Source organism: Triticum aestivum, chromosome 2B, assembly GCF_018294505.1.
Source record: "Triticum aestivum cultivar Chinese Spring chromosome 2B, IWGSC CS RefSeq v2.1, whole genome shotgun sequence".
NCBI lineage: Eukaryota > Viridiplantae > Streptophyta > Magnoliopsida > Poales > Poaceae > Triticum > Triticum aestivum.
Genome location: NC_057798.1, coordinates 108999792 through 109020984, shown reverse-complemented (window position 1 = coordinate 109020984; position 21193 = coordinate 108999792). Strand labels below are relative to the sequence as shown.

At 41.9% G+C, this 21193-nt stretch overlaps 1 protein-coding gene across 1 annotated transcript; it reads right to left on the bottom strand.

Moving 5' to 3' along the window:
* Positions 1 to 382: 382 nt before the first annotated feature.
* LOC123043767 (uncharacterized) lies at positions 383 to 4863 on the bottom strand. Its single transcript, XM_044466340.1, has 7 exons — positions 4186 to 4863; positions 4014 to 4089; positions 3683 to 3911; positions 2959 to 3582; positions 2113 to 2393; positions 1289 to 1506; positions 383 to 1194 (listed from the first exon to the last, which is right to left on the bottom strand). Exons 5-7 carry the CDS (start codon positions 2389 to 2391, stop codon positions 480 to 482), a joined length of 1212 nt encoding a protein of 403 aa, XP_044322275.1. The 5' UTR covers positions 2392 to 2393; positions 2959 to 3582; positions 3683 to 3911; positions 4014 to 4089; positions 4186 to 4863; the 3' UTR covers positions 383 to 479.
* Positions 4864 to 21193: the final 16330 nt, after the last annotated feature.

Here is a 21193-nt window from a genome sequence, read left to right as displayed (position 1 = left end):
CAGAAAAAAAAACTAATCTGCAAGAATATGCGTGCCATTGGCAATAGCAAGTAAAACGGGCTACTCTTTCACTTAACTGATGACGCTTCCTGTCTTGCTCTCACCGCTGTTGCTATTGTTCTTCCAGTTCTTCTCACGCACGAACAGCTACTGCTCAGCAACCTTTGGCATTAGCAGGGGACAGGCCAACCATTTACTTGCTTTTCTCTTTACTGCTGCTGCTTCCTTAGTCTGCTGTTGCCCTTCTTGTTTTTCCTCCGGTTCTTATCAGGCACTTCCTGCTGTTGCTGCTCATCATCCAGTTTCCTCCTCCTCTCCAACTCTTCCTGACGCTTCTCTTCATTGAGCTTGCCCTTCTTCTTCCTGTTGCTACCGCCCATGCTACTGCTCTGCACCTGGCCATCCTGCTGTGGCTCTGGCAGCTGTACAACTTGCTGCTGTGGCTCTGGAAGTTGCGGCACCTGCTGCTGAGGCTCTTGCTACTGTGGCTCTGGAAGTTGTGGCACCTGCTGCTGAGGCTCTTCCTGCGGTGGCACTTCTTGCTGAGGCTCTTCCTGCGGTGGCACTTGATGCTGAGGCTCTTCCTGCGGTGGCACTTGCTGCTCTGGCTCTGGAAGCTGTGGCATTTTGTAAGAAACAACAATCTTACAGAGATTAACATCGCCCGCAAAGTCTTGTCTTCTCATCAAAATTTTGGTGCACAATATCGGATCATGCCGCAATAACAGCAATTCACCACCAAGGAGACAACCAAGCGAGATCTCTCCTTCACTGTTTCTGTACTTTAATCCACACTGTTTCATATCATTGTGTACTCTTCTGCTGTTTTCCCATTCTTCTAGAGCTTTCATCATGAAGTAGTTCTCTTCTAGATCCAAGGATTTCGTCTGTGGTGCAATCAGGCGCATGCTTTCCAATCCCAACACAAAGTGAAAAATGGTTTTCGATATATCCGACCAAGATTGGAATAACAAACTAAGGCACTTTGGAACGGGTTTAGGTTCAATGCATCTCAGAGTCCGCATGGTCCAATTCCTAACCCGCCTGAACTGCTGAGCTTCACCTAGCAACACGAACAAAGCGCCCAGCAAGAGATTGTTTTTGTCAGTGGCTGTCTGTCCTGGATCAAGTCGGAGCTGGACCATAAAATCCATCAGTTTAGGTAAGACATTTTTACCAAATTTAATCTCACCCCTGAAAATGATAAAAATACAGACAATTAGACCACTATCATAATTTCTGGATAGAAGATAGAGTTAACTGACAAGAAAAGAGAACATGATCATACTTGTAGTCATGACCAAAACTATAGTTTGTTGGCACAACATTCTTGAACCTGCTTGGAAGTTTCACACCTTCAAAGAGAAACCAAGGAGCAACACGGGACTCTTCTTCAGTTAAATACACTTTGACTGCAAGGACGTAGTTATCTGAATCCCGTACTAGAACCACAAGTGTCACACCTCTGCCCCGGATGGTAACAGTGTGAAATGTGTGAAACTCGTCCTGCATGAAGCAGAATAATGTATTGAAATTTCTGATGGGCCACTTGGAGCGTTATCATAAATATAAGCATTTATAAGTCCAGTTAATACCCTACAAAATTTAACATTTTTTCCTTCAAAAATAATAATTCAACAAGTAGGCTTGACTTCCCGAAACAAGCAAAAGCCAAAAAGGTACTCCCTCTGATCCATAATAAGTGTCACAGTTTTTAACTAAGGTTGAACTAATCTTAGTTCAAAACTGGGACACTTATTTCCGATGAGAGGGAGTAATACTTTTCATATAAAAACGAAACATCAAGCATAGCAGCTCTTAGTTAAAAATTAAGGTTTCAACCTCCTAGTTTAATTCAGGTACAATTTACATGAGGCTGGACTGTCCTTCAGCATTTGTTTCGAGAAATAGCATGATTAATTATTTAATGATATCTATGGAAAGAAGGCTTCCACCATCCTGATGAATTGTGGCCTTGTCTAGGGCATCCTAACCGGTGAAATTTTCAACTAGTTGGAACAAGGATAACAAACAAAAAACAGGCAGTTGATATATCAGAACAAAAGACATAAAAGCAAACATATATGAAATAAAATGCTAGATCATACATACATCAAGAGGGTACACTGGAGTCACTGGGATCTCATCGTTTTGGCCAGAGAGTTTGTCATACTGGATGTTCAATGACGCTATGGACTTGAAGTGACTGTTCCGCCTGTTGAACAATCGACCAAGCTCCCTTCGCGTAGGGGTCTCACTGATGTCAAAGTTTGGAATGACATCATATCTTGCTACGTCAATAATCTTCACAGTAGAGGCAACCAGTACCCTATCAACCGCCTTATAGAACTCATCAAGTTCTTCTATGGCCTGGACCTGACTGTCAGACATGACTGGAAGAGGTAGTGCATATAGGCAAAAAAGTCAATAACCATGTACGGGATGTCACCATAAATGTGCAAGCAATACTTCAACGTACAAAATAAATGCAGGATGAAACATAAAGTGCATATAGGTAAAAAAATACTGCATGTATAGTTTGTGGGAGTAGGAGTATAGATAAATGTGGAATCAATACATGCAGCAATATAGCTAAACAAGTCGATAATGCTAGTAGGTAGTACCAATAAGCAAAAAATACTAGCAATATACATTAAAAATATACTCCCTCTGTCCGGAAATACTTGTTGAAAAAATGGATACAAATGGATGTATCTAGAACTAAAATACATCTAGATACATCCAATCCCGGGACAAGTATTTCCGGATGGAGGGAGTACAATTTAAATTTTTACCTCAGTTGATCCAAATCAAGAATATAGTTTTTTTCACTCAACTGATAAACATGCAATGGTAAAAAATGGCAAAAACAGCCACAAACAGCAACACACTTGTACCCCATAGAAGAACATATAGGACACTAGAGAACGTTTTAAGCGAATAAGCAGTTTTTTTTACCTGGTTGATCAAAATCAAACAGACAGTTGTTAGCTCAATTGGTCCTCTGCAAACAAGAGATTCCTCCTCAAATAACAAGTGTCTGCATTGCAGAGAAAGTTAAGAGCAGTTAGAGCAGGTGTTGCGTGCAAACAAGTCAATATACAAAAAAAACAGTACTTGAAACGTAGTATAAGGCTGTACCATGATGCTCGTGTAACTAGTGATTACAATATAAAGAGTTGCAATATGATAAACAACCAACAGTAAAAATTGCCAAAAACTGCCACAGACAGCAACAATTGTACATTTGTACTCATAGAAGAACATATAGGGCACTAGAGAACATTTCAAGAGAATCCAGCAGTTTTGGACTTCAGTTGAAGAAAAGCAAACAAACAGATTTTTTAATTCAAGTACTAAAACATGCAACAGTGAGAAATGGTAAAAACTGCCACAAACAGCACCACCATACTAGATAACGTTTTAAGTGAACTTAGCAGTTTTTTAACTAAGGTGATCCAAAGCAATCAAACAGTTTTTTAACTCAATTAATCTTCTGCAAACATGCAGTTTCTCCTCAGTTCGTCCTCAAGCAGTTTTTGCACAGAAAATTGCAAGAACATTAAGAGCAGCCTACGAGTCCTGCAACGCAAATTCCAAACGACATCAAAACAAGAACAAACAAGTGAGCAGGAAGAAGAAAAGCACACCAAAGAAAAAGGCCGATCGTCTGAAACGAAACCTTGATGCTGTCAAAGAAGAAGGCCGATCTTGAGGCTGCCAAAGAAGAAGGGGGAAGTCGCCTGAAACAAAGCCTTGATCCTGCCAAATAAGCCCGATGTCGCCTGAAACAAATCCTTCAGGCTGCCAAAGAAGAAGAAGGCTGATTTCCAGATGTCGTCCGAAACTAATCCTTGACGCTGCAGCCGCCGCCGCCGGGCTGCTCCCAGTTTCTTTCCGCCGCAAAGCCTCTACAGAGCAAAAACCGAAGCGAGATGAAAAGAAGAATCATCATGCACCGGGGGTCGGGGAGGGGGAGGGGAGCTTAAGAGTTGAACAGGAGAAAAGTTTACGGAAGAAGAAGGCCGTCGCCGACTTCAAGCCGCCGCCACCGAGCTGCTCTGCCTTTCTTTCCGCCGCCAAACCCTTCTGTACGGCAAATTTCGAAACGAGTTCAAGATGAGGCAATGCAGCGCGAGTGCGCGACCTGGACTAGAGAAAGACGTGAAATGGAAAAACGCATACCGTAGCAAAAGCCGACAGTGGCGAAGCCTTGGGCGTCGCCGGCGACGAAGCCTGGAGGTCGCCGCCGCTGCGCGTGTTTTCTTGGGAGAATTTTAGGTTTTCTTTAGGGGGATAACTGTAAGTTGGAACAAGTAAGCGAACCAGGGCTCTATTGTAAATCTAGGTTTCAGGTTTCCGCTCCCAGAACCGGTTGTGTGGTTCGGGTCTGTACGGTTCAGTTTCCGCTCACAGGTGGGCCGTGCACATTGCGGATCTGTCCATGTCGGTTGATGCGGTGCGGGCCGAGAAGGCGGGTACAGCAAATCTGGGCTACAAAGCCCAAGGTCGAGGCACGCCGAATACGGATCGCTGCATTCTCGCTCAAAGGAAAAAAAAAAGGAGATACGGATCACAGCCGCCGGTGCAAGCCTGAGGAGGCGATCCGTCGGGGAGTAGTTGGCCGGCTCCATGTTGACGCCGGCCGTCGCTTTGTTCATCCCGGCCGCCTCGGGTCGAGGTGTCGCCGGTGCGACGGATCGTACGGGTGGTGCTCGCCATCGAAAAGCGATACGACGAACCGTACCAGTGGCGTTCGCCGTCGAAACAGCGATCGAGGCTATCACCGGATGGCGACTACCGACTTGGAGTATTGCGGTGTGCATCTCTGTTATGCGGGGCCGCTGATTAAGGTGGGGCTAGAGGAATGGAGCAAAGCTTTGGCTGCTGTGTACTGTGTTGAGGTGCATTTATAGGCAGGACTAGGGGACGTGGCGCTCGTTCGCCATTCTCGACCAAGGATCGTTTCTCGCCCATGGCACGTACAAGGAGTACTGTTTTAGAAATACACACAGAATAACTGATGAGGTGAAAGAAAAAAACTATGAAAAAAGATTTGTCTTCTTTTAATTAAATAAAAGATGATCTCTAACCATAATATATCTCACCATGCTTTTAGGAATAGTCACTTATATTAAAGATAAGGCTAAGAGATAACTTATTGTACATATGCTTTGTTGTCATCGCTAAACTATGTGGATGGATTAAGATAAGGTAGTCTTATCAACCATTGTATATGCCCTAATACCGCCCAGCAATTAACGCGAGAGGCCCACCACAACAATAAGGGCAACTTCAACGCGCCGATGCAAATGGTCCACACGTGTCCGTTTGCGTCCAAGCGGACAAAAACACCGGCCTAAAACACCGATCCAAACCCAAAATCAGTCCACTTGCTGTCCGTCTGGATGCATTTTCGGCCCATATTTACGTCCGATTTGCGTCCACATGGACACGAGACGGACTCGACGCTCGCCCGCTCGGTGTCCACCTCGAGCCCGCGTGTCGGCCACCCAACTACCCCACACTGTCGAAGTCAATGTGTCCACCTTGACTTGGCCCCGCATGGCAGGCTAGCAGCACCTGGAAGCCTCCTGAATCCTCGTGCTTTCTAATGCAAGCGCGCGGGGGTGGGGGCTCAAGCACTTCTCCCTCCCACATCTGGCCACCCTCGCCGGTGATAGAAACCCTAGCTACCCCGTGCAACCGCCATGGGTTTATTCAACAGCAAAGGCAAGGGCAAGCTCGACACTAGCGCTGGGGTCGCTGGCCACGGGACCGGCACTACCTCCCGATGCATGATACGTCTCCAACGTATCTATAATTTTTGATTGTTCCATGCTATTATATTATCTGTTTTGGATGTTTAATGGGCTTTATTATACACTTTTATATTATTTTTGAGACTAACCTATTAACCGAAGGCCCAGTGCAAATTGTTGTTTTTTTGCCTATTTTAGTGTTTCGCAAAAAAGGAATATCAAACGGATTCCAAACAGAATGAAACCTTCGGGAGAGTTATTTTTGGAACAAATGTGATCCAGGGGACTTGGAGTGGACATCAAGAAAGAAACGAGGAGGCCACGAGGCAGGGAGGTGCGCCTGCTGTTGGGGAACGTAGTAATTTCAAAAAAATTCCTACGCACACGCAAGATCATGGTGATGGCATAGCAACGAGAGGGGAGAGTGTTGTCCACGTACCCTCGTAGACCGTAAGCGTAAGCGTTAGCACAACGCGGTTGATGTAGTTGTACGTCTTCACGATCCGACTGATCCAAGCACCGAACATACGGCACCTCCGAGTTCAGCACACGTTCAGCTCGATGATGATCCCCGGGCTCCGATCCAGCAAAGCTTCGGGGATGAGTTCCGTCAGCACGACGGCGTGGTGATGATGATGATGTTCTACCGGCGCAGGGCTTCGCCTAAACTCCGCGACGATATGACCGAGGTGGAATATGGTGGAGGGGGGCACCGCACACGGCTAAGGAACGATCCGTAGATCAATTTGTGTGTCATGGGGTGCCTCCCTGCCCCCGTATATAAAGGAGCAAGGGGGGAGGTGGCCGGCCCTAGGAGGGGGCGCGCCAAGTGTGGAGTCCTACTAGGACTCCCTAGTCCTAGTAGGATTCCACCTCCCTTGTTGGAGTAGGAGAAGGGGAAAGAGGGGGAGAGGAGGAAGGAAAAAGGGGGCCGCACCCCTTGTCCAATTCGGACCAGAGGGGGGCTGCGCGCCTCCTTCCTTTCGGCCTCTCTCCTCTATTCCCGTATGGCCCAATAATGCCCATATACTCCCTGGCGAATTCCCGTAACTCTCCGGTACTTCGAAAAATACCCGAATCACTCGGAACCTTTCCGAACTCCGAATATAGTCGTCCAATATATCGATCTTTACGTCTCGACCATTTCGAGACTCCTCGTCATGTCCCCGATCTCATCCGGGACTCCTGACTCCTTCGGTACATCAAAACTCATAAACTCATAATATAACTGTCATCGAAACCTTAAGCGTGCGGACCCTACGGGTTCGAGAACAATGTAGACATGACCTAGAACTATTCTCGGTCAATAACCAATAGCGGAACCTGGATGCTCATATTGGCTCCCACATATTCTACGAAGATCTTTATCGGTCAAACCGCATAACAACATACGTTGTTCCCTTTGTCATCGGTATGTTACTTGCCCGAGATTCGATCGTCGGTATCCAATACCTAGTTCAATCTCGTTACCGGCAAGTCTCTTTACTCGTTACGTAATGCATCATCCCGCAACTAACTCATTAGTCACATTGCTTGCAAGGCTTATAGTGATGTGCATTACCGAGAGGGCCCAGAGATACCTCTCCGACAATCGGAGTGACAAAACCTAATCTCGAAATACGCCAACCCAACATGTACCTTTGGAGACACCTGTAGTACTCCTTTATAATCACCCAGTTATGTTGTGACGTTTGGTAGCACCCAAAGTGTTTCTCCGGTAAACGGGAGTTGCATAATCTCATAGTTACAGGAACATGTATAAGTCATGAAGAAAGCAATAGCAACATACTAAACGATCAAGTGCTAGGCTAACGGAATGGGTCATGTCAATCACATCATTCTTCTAATGATGTGATCCCATTAATCAAATGACAACACATGTCTATGGTTAGGAAACATAACCATCTTTGATTAATGAGCTAGTCAAGTAGAGGCATACTAGTGACTATATGTTTGTCTATGTATTCACACATGTATCATGTTTCCGGTTAATACAATTCTAGCATGAATAATAAACATTTATCATGATATAAGGAAATAAACAATAACTTTATTATTGCCTCTAGGGCATATTTCCTTCACCTGCCCCCCGGGCATGCCCTCCACCCTCGTGGGCCTCTCGCAGCTCCACCGACCTACTTCTTCCTCCTATATATATATCCATATACCCTGAAAACATCCAGGAACACCATGAAACCCTATTTCCACCGCCGCAACCTTATGTAGCAGCGAGATCCCATCTTGGGGCCTTTTCCGGCGCTCCGTCGGAGAGGGAATCGATCACGGAGGGCTTCTACATCAACACCATAGCCTCTCCGATGATGTGTGAGTAGTTTACCACAGACCTTCGGTTCCATAGTTATTAGCTAGATGTCTTCTTCTCTCTCTTTGGATCTCAATACAAAGTTCTCCTCGATCTTCTTGGAGATCTATTTGATGTAACTCTTTTTGCGGTGTGTTTGTCGAGATCCGATGAATTGTGGGTTTATGATCAAGATTATCTATGAACAATATTTGAATCTCCTCTGAATTCTTTTATGTATGATTTAATATCTTTGCAAATCTCTTCGAATTATCAGTTTGGTTTGGCCTACTAGATTGATCTTTCTTGCAATGGGAGAAGTGCTTAGGTTTGGGTTCAATCTTGCGTTGCTCGATCCCAGTGACAGAAAGAGAAACGACATGTATTGTATTGTTTTCATCGAGGATAAAAAGATGGGGTTTATATCATATTGCTTGAGTTTATCCCTCTACATCATGTCATCTTGCCTAATGTGTTACTCTGTTCTTATGAACTTAATACTCTAGATGCATGCTGGATAGCGGTTGATGTATGGAGTAATAGTAGTAGATGCAGAATCATTTCGGTCTACTTGTCGCAGACGTGATGCCTATATACATGATCATGCCTAGATATTCTCATAAATATGCACTTTTCTATCAATTTCTCGACAGTAATTTGTTCACCCACCGTAATACTTATGCTATCTTGAGAGAAGCCACTAGTGAAACCTATGCCCCCCGGGTCTATTCTCAATCATATAAGTTTCCAATCTATTTTACTTTGCAATCTTTACTTTGAATCTTTATCATAAAAATACCAAAAATATTTATCTTATTATCTCTATCAGATCTCACTTTTGCAAGTGGTCGTGAAGGGATTGACAACCCCTTTATCGCGTTGGTTGCAAGGTTCTTATTTGTTTGTGTAGGTACGAGGCGACTTGTGTGTAGTCTCCTACTGGATTGATACCTTGGTTCTCAAAACTGAGGGAAATACTTACGCTAGTTTGCTGCATCACCCTTTCCTCTTCAAGGGAAAAACCAACGTAGTGCTCAAGAGGTAGCAAGAAGGATTTCTGGCGCCGTTGCCGGGGACATCTACGCCAAGTCAAGTCAAGTCAAGACATACCAAGTACCCATCACAAACTCTTATCCCTCGCATTACATTATTTGCCATTTGCCTCTCGTTTTCCTCTCTCCCACTTCACCTTTGCCATTTTATTCGCCCTCTTTTTCTGTTCGCCTCTTTTTCGCTTGCTCCTTGTGTGCCTGTGTGTTGGATTGTTTGTCACGATGGCTCAAGACAATACTAAATTATGTGACTTTTCCAATACCAACAACAATGATTTCCTTAGCACTCCGATTGCTCCTATTGCCGATGCTGAATCTTGTGAAATTAATGCTTCCTTGTTGAATCTTGTCATGAAAGATCAATTCTCTGGCCTTCCTAGTGAAGATGCCGCTACACATCTAAACAACTTTGTGGATTTGTGTGACATGCAAAAGAATAAAGACGTGGATAATGATATTGTTAAATTGAAGCTATTTCCGTTTTCGCTTAGAGATCGTGCTAAAACTTGGTTTTTGTCTTTGCCCAAAAATAGTATTGATTCATGGAATAAGTGCAAAGATGCTTTTATCTCTAAGTATTTTCCTCCCGCTAAGATCATCTCTCTTAGAAACGATATTATGAATTTTAAGCAACTTGATCATGAACATTTTGCACAAGCTTGGGAGAGGATGATATTAATGCTACGTAATTTCCCTACACACGGTTTGAATTTATGGATAATTATACAAAAAAATTATGGCGGATTGAATTTTGCTTCTAGAAATCTTTTAGATTCGGCTGCGGGAGTCACTTTTATGGAAATCACTTTAGGATAAGCTACTAAACTCCTAGATAATATTATGGTTAATTATTCTCAATGGCACACCGAAAGATCTACTAGTAAAAAGGTTCATGCAATAAAAGAGATTAATGTTTTAAGCGGAAAGATGGACGAACTTATGAAATTGTTTGCTAATAAGAGTGTTTCTTCTGATCCTAATGACGTTTCCTAGTAGTTCCTCTAATAATTATGATAATTCCTACAACAACTCTTATGGAAATGTTAATAAGATGCCCTCTGATTTTGAGACTAGTGTTAAATAATTTATGATTACGCAAAAGAATTTCAATGCTTTGCTTGAAGAAAAATTGCCTAAGATTGATGAGTTGGCTAGGAACGTGAATAGAATTTCCCTTGATGTTAATTCTTTGAAACTTAGATCTATTCCACCTAAGCATGATATGAATGAGTCTCTCAAAGCTATCCATTGATGAGTGCAAAGAAAGAACCGCTAGGATGCGTGCTAAAAAAGATTGCTTTGTGAAAGCGTGTTTTTCTAGTTTTCATGATAATAAGGATGAAGATCTAAAAGTGATTGATGTGTCTCCTATTAAATCTTTGTTTTGCAATATAAATCTTGATAATGATGGGACTGGAGATGAGTCAACTTTAGTTAGAAGGCGTCCCACGGAGTTTTTAGATCTTGATGCAAAAATTGGTAAAAGTGGGATTGAAGAGGTCAAAACTTTACCTATCAATGAACCCACTATTTTTGATTTCAAGGAATTTAATTATGGTAATTGTTCTTTAATAGATTGTATTTCCTTGTCGCAATCCGTGCTAAATTCTCCTCCTGCTTATAGTCAAAATAAATCTTTACTAAACATATCGTTGATGCTTTAATGCAATCTTATGAGGAAAAGCTTGAATTAGAAGTTTCTATTCCTAGAAAACTTTATGATGAATGGGAACCTACTATTAAAATTAAAATTAAAGATCATGAATGCTATGCTTTGTGTGATTTGGGTGCTAGTGTTTGCACGATTCCAAAAACTTTCTGTGATGTGTTAGGTTTCCGTGAATTTGATGATTGTTCTTTAAACTTGCATCTTGCATATTCCACCATTAAGAAACCTATGGGAAGAATTAATGATGTTATTATTGTTGCAAATAGGAATTATGTGCCTATAGATTTCATTGTTCTTGACATAGATTGCAATCCTACATGTCCTATTATTCTTGGTAGACCTTTCCTTAGAACGATTGGTGTAATTATTGATATAAAAGAAGGGAATATTAGATTCTAATTTCCATTAAGGAAAGGCATGGAACACTTTCCTAGAAAGAAAATTAAAGTACCTTATGAATCTATTATGAGAGCCACTTATGGATTGCATAACAAAGATGATGATACCTAGATCTATTCTTGCCTTTATGCCTAGCTAGGGGCGTTAAATGATAGCGCTTGTTGGGAGGCAACCCAATTTTATTTTTGTTCCTTGCTTTTTGGTTCTGTTTATCAATAAATATTTCATCTAGCCTCTGGTTAGATGTGGTTTTATATTTTAGTTAGTGTTTGTGCCAAGTAAAACCTATAGGATCTTCTTGGATGATAGTTATTTGATCTTGCTGAAAAAGTCAGAAACTTTCTGCTCACGAAAACAATTGTTAAAATCACCAGAACATGATAAAATACTGACTCCAATTGCAGTAGATCAATAAACAAATTATATACGTCGTTCTTGTTTGGTAGATTTGTATGAGTTACAGAAGTTTGCGTTAGATACAGATTACTACAGACTGTTCTGTTTTTGACAGATTGTGTTTTTTGTGTGTTGTTTGCTTATTTTGATGAATATATGGCTAGTATCGGAGGTTATGAACCATAAGGAAGTTGGAGTGCAGTAGGTTTAACACCAATATAAATAAAGAATGAGTTCATTATAGTACCTTAAGTGGTGGTTTGTTTTATTTCGCTAACGGAGCTCATGAGATTTTTTGTTGAGTTTTGTGTTGTGAAGTTGTCAAGTTTTGGGTAAAGATTTGATGGATTATGGAATAAGGAGTGGCAAGAGCCCAAGCTTGGGGATGCCCAAGGCACCCCAAGGTAAAATTCAAGGACAACCAAAAGCCTAAGCTTGGGGATGCCCCGGAAGGCATCCCCTCTTTCGTCTTTGTCCATCGGTAACTTTACTTGATGCTATATTTTTATTCACCACATGATATGTGTTTTGCTTGGAGCGTCTTCTATGATTTGAGTCTTTGCTTTTTAGTTACCACAATCATCCTTGTTGTACACACCTTTTGGGAGAGACACACATGAATCAGAATTTATTAGAATACTCTATGTGCTTCACTTATATCTTTTGAGCTAGATAATTTTGCTCTAGTGCTTCGCTTATATCCTTTTAGAGCACGGTGGTGGTTTTATTTTATAGAAATTGTTGATCTCTCATACTTCACTTATATTATTTTGAGAGTCCTTTAGAACATCATGGTAATTTGCTTTGGCTATAAAATTAGTCCTAATATAATAGGCATCCAATTTGGATATAATAAAAACTTTCACAAAAAGTGCATTGAATACTATGAGAAGTTTGATACTTTATGATTGTTTTGAGATATGGAGATGTTAATATTAGAGTCATGCTAGTTGAGTAGTTGTGAATTTGAGAAATACTTGTGTTGAAGTTTGCAAGTCCCGTAGCATGCATGTATGGTAAACGTTGTGTAACAAATTTGAAGCATGAGGTGTTCTTTGATTGTCATCCTTATGAGTGGCGGTCGGGGACGAGCGATGGTATTTTCCTACCAATCTACCCCCCTAGGAGCATGCGCGTAATGCTTGGTTTTTGATGACTTGTAGATTTTTGCAATAAGTATGTGAGTTCTTTATGACTAATGTTGATTCCATGGATTATACGCACTCTCACCTTTCCATCATTGCTAGCCTCTTCGGTACCGTGCATTACCCTTTCTCACCTTGAGAGTTGGTGCAAACTTCGCCAGTGCATCCAACCACCGTGATATGATACGCTCTATCACACATAAACCTCCTTATATCTTCCTCAAAATAACCACCATACCTACCTATTATGGCATTTCCATAGCCATTCCGAGATATATTGCCATGCAACTTTCCACCGTTTCATTTATTATGAAACGCTTCATCATTGTCATATTGTCTTGCATGATCATGTAGTTGACATCATATTTGTGGCAAAGCCACCATGCATAATTTATCATACATGTCACTCTTGATTCATTGCCCATCCCGGTACACCACCGGAGGCATTCATATAGAGTCATTTTGTTCTAGTATCGAGTTGTAACCATTGAGTTGTAAATAAATAGAAGTGTGATGATCATCATAAATAGAGCATTGTCCCCCCCAAAAAAGAAAGTCCCAAAAAAGAGAAAAGAAATAAAAAGGGACAATGCTACTATCCTTTTTTCCACACTTGTGCTTCAAAGTAGCACCATGATCTTTATGATAGAGAGTCTCTTGTTTTATCACTTTCATGTACTAGTGGGAATTTTTCATTATAGAACTTGGCTTGTATATTCCAACAATGGGCTTCCTCAAATGCCCTAGGTCTTCGTGAGCAAGCAAGTTGGATGCACGCCCACTTAGTTTCTTTTGTTGAGCTTTCATACATTTATAGCTCTAGTGCATCCATTGCATGGCAATCCCTGCTCCTTGCATTGACATCAATTGATGGGCATCTCCCTAGCCCGTTGATTAGCCACGTCAATGTGAGACTTTCTCCTTTTTTGTCTTCTCCACATAACCCCCATCATTATATTCTATTCCACCCATAGTGCTATATCCATGGCTCACGCTCATGTACTGTGTGAAGATCGAAAAAGGTTGAGATTACTAAAGTATGAAACAATTGCTTGTCTTGTCATCGGGGTTGTGCATGATGAGAGCATTCTTGTGTGACGAAAATGGAGCATGACCAAACTATATGATTTTGTAGGGATGAACTTTCTTTGACCATGTTATTTTGAGAAGACATAATTGCTTAGTTAGTATACTTGAAGTATTATTATTTTTATGTCAATATTAAACTTTTGTCTTGAATCTTTCGGATCTGAACATTCATGCCACAATAAAGAAAATTACATTGAAAATTATGCTAGGTAGCATTCCACATAAAAAATTCTGTTTTTATCATTTACCTACTCGAGGACGAGCAGGAATTAAGCTTGGGGATGCTTGATACGTCTCCAACGTATCTATAATTTTTTATTGTTCCATGATATTATATTATCTGTTTTGGATGTTTAATGGGCTTTGTTATACACTTCTATATTATTTTTGAGACTAACCTATTAACCGAAGGCCCAGTGCAAATTGCTGTTTTTTGCCTATTTCAGTGTTTCGCAAAAAAGGAATATCAAACGGAGTCAAACGGAATGAAACCTTCGGGAGAGTTATTTTTGGAACAAACGTGATCCAGGGGACTTGGAGTGGACGTCAAGAAAGAAACAATGAGGCCACGAGGAAGGGAGGCACGCCTGCCCCCCTGGGCCCGCCCCCACCCTCGTGGGCCCCTCGCAGCTCCACCAACCTACTTCTTCCTCCTATATATATATATCCATATACCTCGAAAACATCCAGGAACACCACGAAACCCTATTTCCACCGCCGCAACCTTCTGTACCCGTGAGATCCCATCTTGGGGCCTTTTTCGGTGCTCCGTCAAAGGGGAATCGATCACGGAGGGCTTCTACATTAACACCATAGCCTCTCTGATGATGTGTGAGTAGTTTACCACAGACCTTCGGGTCCATATTTATTAGCTAGATGGCTTCTTCTCTCTCTTTGGATCTCAATACAAAGTTCTCCTCGATCTTCTTGGAGATCTATTCGATGTAACTCTTTTTGCGGTGTGTTTGTCGAGATCCGTTGAATTGTGGGTTTACGATCAAGATTATCTATGAACAATATTTGAATCTCCTCTGAATTCTTTTATGTATGATTTAATATCTTTGCAAGTCTCTCCGAATTATCAGCTTGGTTTGGCCTACTAGATTGATCTTTCTTGCAATGGGAGAAGTGCTTAGCTTTGGGTTCAATCTTGCGTTGCTCGATCCCAGTGACAGAAAGGGAAACGACACGTATTGTATTGTTGCCATCGAGGATAAAAAGATGGGGCTTATATCATATTGCTTGAGTTTATCCCTCTACATCATGTCATCTTGCCTAATGTGTTAATCTGTTCTTATGAACTTAATACTCTAGATGCATGCTGGATAGCGGTCGATGTGTGAGTAATAGTAGTAGATGCAGAATCATTTCGGTCTACTTGTCGCGGACGTGATGCCTATATACATGATCATGCCTAGATATTCTCATAACTATGCACTTTTCTATCAATTGCTCGACAGTAATTTGTTCACCCGCCGTAATACTTATGCTATCTTGAGAGAAGCCACTAGTGAAACATATGGCCCCCGGGTCTATTCTCCATCATATAAGTTTCCAATCTATTTTACTTTGCAATCTTTACTTTCAATCTTTATCATAAAAAATACCAAAAATATTTATCTTATTATCTCTATCAGATCTCACTTTTGCAAGTGGCCGTGAAGGGATTGACAACCCCTTTATCGCGTTGGTTGCAAGGTTCTTATTTGTTTGTGTATGTACGAGGCGACTTGCGTGTAGTCTCCTACTGGATTGATAGCTTGGTTCTCAAAACTGAGGGAAATACTTACGCTACTTTGCTGCATCTGTTGGGGAACGTAGCAGAAATTCAAAATTTTCTATGCATCACCAAGATCAATCTATGGAGATTCTAGCAACAAGAGAGAGAGGGAGAGCATCTTCATACCCTTTAAGATCATGATGCGGAAGCGTTACAAGAACGCGGTTGATGGAGTTGTACTCGCAGCGATTCAAATCGCGGAAGATCCGATCTAGCACCGAACGTACGGCGCCTCCGCGTTCAACACACGTACAACCCGGGGATGTCTCCTCCTTCTTGATCCAGCAAGGGGAGAGGAGAAGTTGAGGGAGAACTTCGACAGAACGACGGCATGGTGGTGGTGGAGCTCGTGGTATTCCTGCAGGGCTTCGCCAAGCACTACGGAGTAGGAGGAAGAGTTGGAGGAGGGAGGGGCTGGGCCAAAAATCAAGGGTGCTGCAGCCCTCCCACCCCATCTCTATTTATAGGGTGAAGGGGAGAGGGGGCCGACCCCTCTAGATCCCATCTAGAGGGGGGGGGGGGCAGGAGGGGAAGACTTGCCCCCCAAGCAAGGTGGAGGCGCCCCCTCCCCTAGGGTTTCTAACCCTAGGCGCCTTGGGCCCTTGGGGAGGGGTGCACCAGCCCACTAGGGGCTGGTTCCCTCCCATATTCAGCCCATTAAGCCCCCGGGGCAGGTGGCCCCACCCAGTGGACCTCCGGACACCTTTCGGTGGTCCCGGTACAATACCAATAACCCCCGAAACCAATACTGAAACTGGACTTCCCATATATAAATCTTCACCTCTGGACCATTCCGGAACTCCTCGTGACGTCCGGGATCTCATCCGGGACTCCGAACAACATTCGGTAACCACATACTAATTCCCATAACAACTCAAGCATCACCGAACCTTAAGTGTGTAGACCCTACGGGTTCGGGAATCATGCAGACATGACCGAGACATCTCTCCGGCCAATAACCAATAGCGGGATCTGGATACCCATGTTGGCTCCCACATGTTCCACGATGATCTCATCGCATGAACCACGATGTCAAGGATTCAAGCAATCCCATATACAATTCCCTTTGTCAATCGGTACGTTACTTGCCCAAGATTCGATCGTCGGTATCCCAATACCTCGTTCAATCTCGTTACCGGCAAGTCACTTTACTCATTTCGTAATGCATGATCCCGTGACTAACTACTTAGTCACATTGAGCTCATTATGATGATGCATTACCGAGTGGGCCCAGAGATACCTCTCCGTCATACGGAGTGACAAATCCTAGTCTCGATTCGTGCCAACCCAACAGACGCTTTCGGAGATACCTGTAGTGCACCTTTAGAGCCACCCAGTTACATTGTGACGTTTGGTACACCCAAGGCATTCCTACGGTATCCGGGAGTTGCACAATCTCATGGTCTAAGGAAATGATACTTGACATTAGAAAAACTTTTAGCAAATGAACTACATGATCTTGTGCTATGCTTAGGATTGGGTCTTGTCCATCACATCATTCTCCTAATGATGTGATCCCGTTATCAATGACATCCAATGTCCATGGTCAGGAAACCATAACCATCTATTGATCAACGAGCTAGTCAACTAGAGGCTCACTAGGGACATGTTGTGGTCTATGTATTCACACATGTATTACGGTTTCCAGTTAATACAATTATAGCATGAACAATAGACAATTATCATGAACAAGGAAATATAATAATAACCATTTTATTATTGCCTCTAGGGCATATTTCCAACAGTCTCCCACTTGCACTAAAGTCAATAATCTAGTTCACATCACTATGTGATTGTAATGATTCCAACACCCATTGGGTTTGATCATATCTCGCTTGTGAGAGAGGTTATTAGTCAACGGGTCTGAATCTTTTAGATCCGTGTGTGCTTTACAAATCTCTATGTTATCTCCTAGATGCAGCTACCACGCGCTATTTGGAACTATTCCAAATAACTACTCTACTATACGAATCCGGTTTACTACTTAGAGTCATCCAGATTAGTGTCAAAGTTTGCAACGGCGTAACCCTTTACGATGAACTCTTTTACCACCTCCATTATCGAGAAAATTCCTTCGTCCACTAGTTACTAAGGATAACCTTGACCGCTATGCTGTGATCCATTCCTGGATCACACTTGTAACCCTTGACTGACTCATGGCAAGGCACACTTTAGGTGCGGCACACATCATAGCATATTGTGGAGCCTACGTCTTAAGCATAGGGGACGACCTTCGTCCTTTCTCTCTCTTCTGCCGTGGTCAGGTCTTGAGTCTTACTCAATACTCACACCTTACAGCCAAGAACTCCTTCTTTGTCGATCTATTTTGAACTCCTTCAAAATCTTCTCACGGTATGTGTTCATTTGAAAGTACTATTAAGCGTTTTGATCTATCCTTATAGATCTTGATGCTCAATGTTCAAGTAGCTTAATCCAGGTTTTCTATTGAAAATCACTTTTGAAATAACCCTATATGCTTTCCGGAAATTCTACATCATTTCTGATCAACAATATGTCAACAACATATACTCATCAGAAATTGTATAGTGCTCCCACTCACTTCTTTGGACATACAAGTTTCTCATAAACTTTGTATAAACCCAAAATCTTTGATCATCTCATCAAAGCGTATATTCCAACTCCGAGATGCTTACTCCAGTCCTTAAAGGATTGCTGGAGCTTTGCATACTTGTTAGCATCTTTTAGGATTGACAAAACCTTCTGGTTGTATCACATACAACCTTTCCTCAAGAAGATCATTGAGGAAACAATGTTTTGACATCCTATCTGCAAGATTTCATAAATAATGTAGGAACTGCTAATATAATTTCAACAGACTCTTAGCATCGCTACGAGTGAAAAAGTCTCATCGTAGTCAACTCCTTGAACTCGTCAGAAAACATCTTAGCGACAAGTCGAGCTTCCTTAATGGTGACACTTACCATCATTGTCCGTCTTCCTTTTAAAATCCATCTGTACCCAACAGCCTTATGACCATCAAGTAGTTCTTCCAAAGTCTATACTTTGTTTTCATACATGGATCCTCTCGAATTTCATGGCCTCGAGCCATTCGTTGGAATCCGGGCCCACCATCGCTTCTCCATAGCTCATAGGTTCATTGTTGTCTAGCAACATGACCTCTAAGACAGGAGTATGCACCACTCTGAAGTAGTACGCATCCTTGTCGACCTTCGAGGTTTGGTAGTGACTTGATTCGAAGTTTCATGATCACTAGAATAAGCTTCCACTTCAATTGGTGTAGGCGCCACAGGAACAACTTCCTGTGCCCTGCTACACACTAGTTGAAGTGATGGTTCAATAACCTCATCAAGTCTCCACCATCCTCCCACTCAATTCTTTCAAGAGAAACTTTTCCTCGAGAAAGGACCCGTTTCTGGAAACAATCACTTTTGCTTCCGGATCTGAAATAGGAGGTATACCCAACTGTTTTGGGTGTCCTATGAAGATGCATTTATCCGCTTTGGGTTCGAGCTTATCAGGCAAAACTTTTCACATAAGCATTGCAGCCCCAAACTTTTAAGAAACGACAACTTAGGTTTCTCTAAACCATAGTTCATACGGTGTCATCTCAACGGAATTACGTGGTGCCCTATTAAAGTGAATGTGGTTGTCTCTAATGCCTAACCCATAAACGATAGTGGTAATTCGATAAGAGACATCCTAGTATACACCATATCCAATAGGGTGCAGTTATGATGTTCAGACACACCATCACACTATGGTGTTCCATGCGGTATTAGTTGTGAAATAATTTCCACAATGTCTTAATTGTGTGCCAAACTCGTAACTCAGATATTTATCTCTATGATCATATCATAGACATTTTATCCTCTTGTCACGATGATCTTCAACTTCACTCTAAAATTACTTGAACCTTCCAATAATTCAGACTTTTGTTTCATCAAGTAAATATACTCAACATCTACTCAAATCATCTGTGAAGTAAGAACATAATGATATTCACTGCGTGCCTCAGCACTCATTGGATTGCACACATCAAATGTATTACTTCCAACAAGTTTCTCTCTTGTTCCATCTCACTGAATACGAGGCCTTTCAGTCATCTTGCCCATGTGGTATGATTTGCATGTCTCAAGTGATTCAAAATCAAGTGAGTCCAAATGATCCATCTGTATGGAGTTTCTTCATGCATATATACCAATAGACATGGTTCGCATGTCTCAATCTTTTCAAAAACGAGTGATTCCAAAGATCCGTCAAACATGGAGCTTCTTCATGCATTTTATACCAATATGACTCAAGTGGCAGTGCCACAAGTATGTGGTACTATCATTACTATCTTATATCTTTTGGCATGAACATGTGTATCACTACGATCGAGATTCAGTAAACCATTCATTTTAGGTGCAAGACCATTGAAGGTATTATTCAAATAAACAGAGTAACCATTATTCTCCTTAAATGAATAACCATATTGCGATAAACATAATCCAATCATGTCTATGCTCAATGCAAACACCAAATAACAATTATTTAGGTTTAACACCAATCTTGATGGTAGAGGGAGCATGCGATGCTTGATCACATCAACCTTGGAAACACTTCCAACACATATCGTCATCTCACCTTTAGCTAGTCTCCATTTGTTCCTAAGCTTTTTATTTCGAGTTACTAACACTTAGCAACCGAACCGGTATCCAATACCCTGGTGCTACTAGGAGTACAAGTAAAGTACACATTTTTTTTGACTATGAACTGTGGGAAAACCCCCACAGCATATCAAAACTTTATTAAAGCCAGACAACAGTTACAACAACATGATTACAAGAGGTAACCGAAAGGAAAGGAGAAAAAACAAAATAAAATAAAAGGCGAAAACTTAAGGTGGCAAGAAAGAGATCCACTTGAGTAACTCATCCTTGTATCCAGATTTGATTCGATGCTGCATCAGAGTAATGTCATGCTTGAAAGCTCCTCTCCATTTGTTGAAACTTGCCCTCTCACCTCTGAACACTGTGGCATTTCTGATTATCCAGATATTCCAGCAGGCAATAAATACTACTTCACTGAAAAAGGGCTTATCAAAATTTCTCCTTGCCTGGATGACTAGGTCAGACATTGAAGTTCCAGCCGACCAATCAATCTGCAAATAATTCCAAACTCTGACACTGAAATTGCAGTTGAAGAAGAGATGGTCTCTGGTTTCTCTCGCTTGAAGGGGGCATAGCCTGCAAGTAACACCATCATCCATGTGCCAGTGCCTTCTATCAACCATATCCTTAGTGTTGAGTCTATCCATGATGAGCATCCATGCAAAAACCTTGATCTTGATAGTGCAAGAGGATTTCCAGATCCAGCACAGCAAGTGGTTAAACGTTTCATTCTGAAAAACATGACCATAGAACAGCTTAGGTTTGTAAACCTTTGAAGAGCCCTGCCAGAACCATAAATCCTTACAAGCGTCATCTCTTGTATGGGAGACCAACATACTTCTTATCAAGTTTAGCTCATCAAAAGCTTGAGCAGACAAAGGTAAGTGAAAGTGTTGGTACAAGTCAATTGAATCGAAGATGGCCTTAACAGAAATCCATGGATCCTTGGCAAAAGAGAATAATCT